The sequence below is a fragment of the Perognathus longimembris genome, chromosome 7, assembly GCF_023159225.1.
Source record: "Perognathus longimembris pacificus isolate PPM17 chromosome 7, ASM2315922v1, whole genome shotgun sequence".
NCBI classification, from domain to species: domain Eukaryota; kingdom Metazoa; phylum Chordata; class Mammalia; order Rodentia; family Heteromyidae; genus Perognathus; species Perognathus longimembris.
In genome coordinates this window covers 68,511,798-68,519,224 of record NC_063167.1, presented here as the reverse complement: position 1 = coordinate 68,519,224, position 7,427 = coordinate 68,511,798, and the positions used below count along the sequence as shown (strand labels likewise).

Genomic DNA, 7,427 nt, shown 5'->3' with positions numbered 1-7,427 from the left:
ATGCGGTGCCTTGTGGTGTTCCTTGCAGTCCTTGCTCTTTCCCATGGCCAGCAGATCACCAGGTAAATGCCTCCCCTGGGGGTGGCATCTCTGGGTGGATCTAGTCCTGGTCTTCTAGTCCTCTCCTTCTCAGGGGACTCCTGGGAGGGAATTGCTGCATTTCCTGGGTAATCCTATCCTTCCTGGGTTTGTGTGTTGGGATCTTTCTTTCCTGGAGCGGCCCTGATAGGACAGTGAGTCAGAGAGAGAATCTGGGGAGAGGAAGACATGGCTTTTGGAGTCATTGGATCCTCAGCTCCATCACTACCCAGACTCTGTGCCTCAATTTTTTCATCTGCTGTTAAATTAGGCTAATAGTAGTATCCATTCCATAGTGTTGTTGTGAGATTGTAAAGTTCTTTGTGTGTATATATGTGCCAGTATTGGGCTCGAATGCTCAAGGCTGGTGTTTCACCACTTGAACCACAGCTCCACTTTTCTGGCTTTTTGGTGGTTCATTGGAGATAAGAGTCTCATAGGCTTTCCTGCCTTGGCTGACTTTGAACCAGGATCCTCAGATCTCAGCTTCCTGAGTAGCTACGATTATAGGCGTGTACCACCAGTATCCTGGTGAGTTAGTATTTACCAAATGCTTCCACTAGTACCTGACACATCGTAAGAGGCAATACATGCATTTGTTCAACGAAAGAGTTCTCTGTGTCAGAGTTTCTTTGAGAGAGATCTTTCCAGGTTCTCCTCCCAACATAGTAGCTGACATTTATTAGGTTGTTTGAGGATAGATATTGGGAAATTAGCTAAGGGCTTTGCTATGACCTCCTTCGTGGATTGGATAGAAGAGACTAAGCTTTGCATATGAGGAGATGGCCCCTGAGCTGCCCAGTGCCATGTGGTAGAGCTGGGGCTTGGCCAAGTTGGACTTGCAATCCTGCTGTGATGTCTCATTCCCTCCACATGCTCTGGGGGCTGACAGGTCAATGCCTGAGCATGGAGAAGCCAGTTGCCTGAAAAGAGGTTTTTGACCAGTCTCTGACCTGTTGGAGCCCTTTGTGATGGTCCTTAAGTTTCTCCAGGTCTCAGATGTGTTGCTGACCCAGCCAGGAGACAGGTGGCCAAGGAGCTGAGAGTCCTTGGTGATTGCTAAGCCCAAAGTGATGGGTAGCCTTCTGGTTGTTGCCAGCTTCTCTGTTGTTGGGGTCAGCTGCACCTTTAAGGGGCCACAGCTGACCTGAGCCTGTCCCTCCCCTTCCTGTCTTTAACCGGAAGAGAAGGAAGTCTGACATCACTTAAGGGACAGCTCTTTGGGACCAATCAGGGGCCCCTCTCTTGTGCCCGCCTTTAGGGTATATCTGGGAGGTTCCTCATTTGAATAGACAAAAGCCCTAGAGGCTTTTCTCCAGGTGCCCACACGTCCATGTCGTTCTTGGCGGCTTTGGGGCACCCTGCGACCACATGCCACCGAGGCTACCCGTGGCCATCGCTCCCTTGTGAGCGATAATGGACCACCCAGGAAGGGGCAGAAAAAGCCCCTTCCCTCCCAAAGTGAGGGGAATTCGAGAGAGAGATGAGGCTACCTGTGGCCATCGCTCCCACGTGAGAGCGATAAAGGGCCACCCAGGAAGGGGCAGAAAAGCCCCTTCCCCCCAAGCGAGGGGAAGTTGAAAGAGAGAGATCCCACACTCTATGGGAGAAGAGGCTCCCCGAGGTCTTGGTCTGGATTCTGAGCCATCAGGAACTTTGATTCCTCACTACTACATAAACAGAAAAAGCTGAAAGTGGTGCTGTGGCTCAGGAGGTGGAGTGCTAGCCTTGAGCAAAAGGAAGTCAGGGACAGCGAAGTGCTCAGGCCCTGAGTTCAAGCCCCAGGACTGGCAAGAAAAAAGAAAACCTATTCTCTGTGAGACTTACTAGTGTGTCCTCCCTCCCTCCCTCCCTCCCTCCCTCCCTCCCTCCCTCCCTTCCTTCCTTCCTTCCTATTCTGGGGCTTGAACTCAGGATCTAAGCACCATTCTTTAGTTTTTTCACTCCAGGCTGGTGCTATACCACTTGAGCCACAGTTCCACTTTCCAGTACATGCTTTCAAAGCACTTGCCCTTCTGTAGTTTTAGACTGTCCAGCCCCCCAGAGGAGGGTCATCTGATTCTTAGAGGTAGATGTGACTGGGGAGCTCACAAAGATTTAAGTTGAATCCATAGGTAAGCGAGATTAAGAACCTGACAGGTTAAAAAAAAAAAAAGCCTGACAGGTAAAGCCATAGGAAGGAGTTAGTCCTTTTTTGTAGCAGAAGTTTAGGAGGATTTGATGTAGCAGAAGTTTAGGAGGATTTGATGGTATAAATACATACTTTGGTGTATGATTAAAATTTTTGAGTGTACCTTTCCCCCCCTCTTTATTTTGGTGGTGGGGCATAAATTCAGGACCTAGGTGATGTCCCTGAGCTTTTGTGCTCAAGGATAGTGCTCTCCCCACTTTGACTCATCATTCCACTTCCAGTTTTTAAGTGTTTAGTTGGAGATATGAGTCTCACAGACCTTCCTGCCCTGGTTGGCTTCTAACCTCTATCTTCAGATCTCAGCCTCCAGAGTGGCCAGTGGTGTGAGCCACCAGCACCTGACCAAAAAAAATATATTTTTTTAAGGGAAGTCATTGGCCATAGTTAGTGGGCTGTTGGCCAGAAAGTGGAGCTGGGAAGCACAGTATGGGGGTGGACTAAAGAACCTGCAGTGTTCCTCATCATGAATTATCTCTGCCTCTTTAGGATCCCTTTACACAAACAGAAGTCGCTGAGAAACGCCCTGCAGGAGCAAGGGCTGCTGGACATCTTTATCGCAGCACACCAGGATGCCTTGCGTGGGAAGTACTCTAACTTTAAGAAGGTGGCCAGTGAGCCACTGATGAACTACATAGACGTGAGTGGCTCAGCTCACCTGCCAGGCTCTGCTCTTGGCTCTGCTCCTCAACATGCACCTGGGGATCCCAGAAATACTGTACCCTGTAGGCTGTAGAGCTGTTTTCCTGCCCTCAATAGACATAGCAGAGGTGACCATATGTCCTTTAGGGCTCTGAAGTCTTTATTGCATGGGTCAGATGACCTGCCACACAGTATCCTTCTGGGAACATAAGCTGCTCTCCACTTCCAATCTCACATTTGACTTCTCTGCCCAGGGAAGCCATGCCATGAGTCCTTAGCAGGCAAGGGGACAGCTGGTACACTCTTGCTCAGCTGCCAGGATACAGATTCCATCTTCTTCCTCCCACCTTTGCATGTGCATCCTTTCTGGAGCTAGCCTCTCTCTCATCTGCCATTCTTGGCAATTAACAAGCAGCCCTTTCCCCTTCTGTGCCCTCATTTCTGTATCTAGGTCATCTTCGCCTCCCTCCCTTATCCCCCAGCCTGGGCTTGGAAATCCGAGGAGAGCTGGATAAGGCAGAATAGCTTGAGTGATGACTGGGTGCTCTACCTCCGGGGTCCAGCTCCTTCCTGCCCAGGCAGTGTGGACTAGAAAGGACTTGAGTTTAAGCTGAAGATCTGCTTCTGGGTTGATTCCAGAAAGGCTTCTAGGGCTTGTGGGAAGGGTAGGACCATGCGTCGTCTGGGAGTGGGAGCTGAGGTGGGGGCTGGAGATGAACCCTCCCTGGTGTGGCCGTGTGCCCCCTTCCATTTCCCATCCCTCATCTTCCAGGTCTCTGAGCAGAAACAAAGCCTAAAAAATGAAATACACAGTGTCTAGCTAATGCTAGATACTGTCTCTTGCTGTCCCCTGCTTCTGACCCAGCGCTATCTGTCCTCAGAGTGAGTACTTCGGGACCATCCATATCGGGACGCCACCCCAGGAGTTCACCGTGGTGTTTGACACGGGCTCTTCAGACCTCTGGGTGCCCTCTGTCTACTGCACCAGCAAAGCTTGCCGTGAGTGACCTCTCTGCCCCGCCCATCATGCATACCCAGGTCCAGCCAATGAGCAACGAGCTTGGACAACGATGGGCGTGTCTGGAGAGGTGCCTTGACCATCCAGCCTCCCAGCTGTACTCTGTGTCCTGGCACAGCCCTCCCAACTGGCCACAGTATGGGAAGGGCTAAAAAGCATGGGTCTCATGCATAATGCACCAGCTAGAAACAGGGGAACCTTCTTTTATTTTGGTGCCCATTTTGGGGTTTGAACTCAAGGCCCTGGTGCTCACTTGGCATTTTTACTCAAGGTGGGAGCTCAACCAGCCGAACCCCAGCTTTTGGTGGTTAAGTGGACATAAAAGTCTCACAGACTTTCCTTCCCCAGCCGGCTTGTGTTGGGGTACAGCCTTTGGACTTGACGGGGGATGGGCATTGGGAGCGCGCCCGAGACGCTGCCCTTCCCCCAGCCCTGGGGAATGCGGAAGCAGGCCACAATTCTCTGGGTCCGGAACCAAAATAACCGGCTTTGAGAACAGCCCCCAAACTTTTTCGCCAGCCCATGCGTCCCCAGTCTCCCCCTGGCCTGGCGCTTTCCGAGTGAGGTTAGCTCATGAGGGGGTCATATGGCAAGCTGGTAGCCTGTCATCAGCGTCCTGGCCGATCGCCTTCTCTGGTCCCCTCCTACCATATTAGTCCTTGCCCCTGCCTTAATAAATCAGATTGCTTCCGAAGCGTCTCCGAGGTCCGCGTAAGCCTGGCTTTCTTTACGGGTAAGGAGGTGGGCAAGGTGATCTCGTTCGGCCACGTGCACTTGAGGTCTATGCTGAGCCCCCCACTCCACCCTGGCTTTACCTGAGGGTCGGGTGACTAGGGGAGAGGGTGAAAAAGGGAGTTGTGAGAAGCGTAGCAGAGCCTTAATCCCCGCACCAGGGGAGGTGACCCGAGCCCGACAGGCTTGGACCACAATCCTTAGATCTTATCCTTCTGAGTATCTAGGATGACAGGCATGAGCTACCAGTGCCTGCCTTCTTTTTTTTTGTCTCTACAGGGACCCAAGACAAATGGCTTATCCTACTTGCTCCTCTATTTTCCTGTCTGTGAATTTTTTTTTTTCATGCCAGTGGGTCTAGGAAAGTAGTAGGAGGGCCTATCACCAAACGATAAGATGATATTTATCACCTTAGCTGTTTGTTTTCCAAGCAGTCCTGGGAAATGGGAACTTCTTTGGTCCCATGTCACAGATGAGGCAACCATAGTTTGGTGAGGTTGTTGAGCACTGAGTGTTCATTTGCTTTGTTTTCAAGTCACACGGGGAGGCCTGGGCTCAGAGAGGTAGATAAAGCCTCAAGAATATTTTCTTTGTGAAAGCATTGGGGCTTGAACTCAGGGCCTTGACTTAACGTTTTTGGCCAAGGTTGATGCTCTGTCACTTGAGCCAACGATCCAATTTCAGTCACTATTTTGGGGGTGGGGGAGGTTTGAATTGAAGATAAGAATCTCCCAAACTTTTCTACTAGAGCTGGCTTTGAACTGAAATCCTCAAATCTCGGCCTCTTGAGTAGCTAGGATTACAGGCATGAGCCACTGCTGCCCTGCTACAAATGTTTTCTTGATTAAACTGTGAGACTGAGGCTAGAGAGAGAACAGGATGCTTATTTTCTATACTGAGAATGGTCAGTATTAACACTATATCCAGACAAGCCCTTTTGGACACTGTTGGGTCTCCCCTACACCCTGAACACCCCACTAATCCTGGATCCATATTCCAGGAAACCACCACCGCTTTGACCCATCCAAGTCTTCCACCTTCCGGAATCTGAGCAAGCCTTTAGTCGTCCAGTATGGTACAGGCAGCATGCAGGGCTTTCTGGGCTACGACACTGTCTCCGTAAGTGGGGTGACTGGCGGGCTAGGGCTCACCCCACTGTTATCAGCAGCCATTATCCATCCCATCCTGATACTCTGGCTTGGTGGGCTGTACCTCTGGCAGGTGCTCAGGAAGCTTTAGGGGTCCTGCCCACTGGGGTTGCTATGTGGGTGAGGACTCTGAGAAGAATCTCAGGTGACATTCATCTGTGGGGTATCCCCTTCTTTCTTCTGATCCTTCCTGTCCCAACCCTCAGAGCCCCATCTGGGGACCTCCCTAAGTCCCATCTCTTTTGTCGTGTCCAGAGTTCTGAGCTTGTGGGAAGCCTCAGTTCACTCCAGCTTTGCTATACCCTGACCAAAGTCCTGCCTCCTCAGCATACGATACATTTCCTATTAAGTCTCCCCTCGCTCTCCCACCTTTGCCCAATGTCATGGTAACAACAAGGACTATAGCATAGCACATGGTCCTGATTCATGTGTCTGCAGAGGACTTACTGCTATATGACATGCTCAACCTTTTACTTCTTTATAAACCTTGTTATTGGCCCCTCCCATTGGATAAGGTCTCCTCCCCCATCTCTTGTAGACATTTTCTTTTAGTGACATAGAGACCTTATTTATAATCCCAAGTAGGCTTACAAGGGCCTAGTACCTGTCACCTTGCAGAATTTCAATAGCTTTTGTTGATTGAAGGAAGAATTGATTTCTCCATTAGCATTTATCCTGATCTAAAAAATTATTATTATTATTTTGTGCTGGTACTGGGGGTTGAACGTAGGATCTTATGCTCTGACTTGTCTTTCTCACTTTAACACTTGAGCCGCACCTCCATTTCTGGCTTTTTTGCTGGTCTTTTGGAGGTTAAGAGTCTCTTGGATTTCTCTCTCCAGGCCAGCTTCAACCAGGATCCTCAGATCTCATTGTTCTGAGCAGCTAGGATTACTGGTGTGAGCCACTGGTGCCCAGCTTGGACCCTGACTTTTCACTTGAAGGCTTTTTAATAAGACTCAGTGCCTGGCCTGGTTTATTTGCTCATTCCACAAAAGGTGACCAAGCTTTGTTCAGCGTTGACAGGGGAGAAGTAGCCAGGTAGAGCACAGGCAACCTGTTCCTGCGCTTCCTCTGCTATGGCAGAGATGAGAGACAATCAGATGGCTTGGAATATCCCTGAGTGGCTCAAAACAATGTGAACCGGAAAAGCGTGAAAGAGAGGGTTTTCAAGTCAGGGAATAGGAGATTTGGTGAGCACTGCTGCATGTCAGAAGCCAAGCGATGCAATTCCAGCAGCCAGGACTAAGCAGATCCAGAGACAGTGCAGGCAGAGAGAAGAGCAAGTGCATGGGGGCAGGGAGGAGCTGGAGTATCAAGGAAGAAAAGGCCTAGTGTGGTAAACAAGGAGATCTGAGGGGCCAGAGGAGTGAGAAGACACAGGACCAGAGTGTGAGGGCACACCAGGCAGGACCAAGGTTTCAATTCTGAGATGCCTTGGCTGTCCTGGGTGTGGCGGGGGGGGGGCGGGGATGCATTAGAAGGGGGAAATGTAGAGGCAAGAGGCCTGGTACAGGCTGTAGTGTTGGTTCAGGCCAACCACTCTGGTGGCTCAGAGTAGGCTAGTGGACTCATTGCCCACCAAGGAATGGGGCAGATGAAGAAGATAATTTGCATTTAA

The 7,427-nt window shown here is 50.3% G+C and overlaps 1 protein-coding gene across 1 annotated transcript in view; it reads left to right on the top strand.

Moving 5' to 3' along the window:
* LOC125355420 (chymosin-like) overlaps positions 1–7,427 on the top strand; it is a 12,546-nt gene continuing 5,119 nt past the window's right edge. The window contains exons 1-4 of the mRNA XM_048351775.1: positions 1–62; positions 2,756–2,906; positions 3,790–3,907; positions 5,659–5,777. Of these exons, the coding sequence (XP_048207732.1) occupies positions 1–62; positions 2,756–2,906; positions 3,790–3,907; positions 5,659–5,777 (450 nt within the window). The remainder of the gene's footprint in view (positions 63–2,755; positions 2,907–3,789; positions 3,908–5,658; positions 5,778–7,427) is intronic.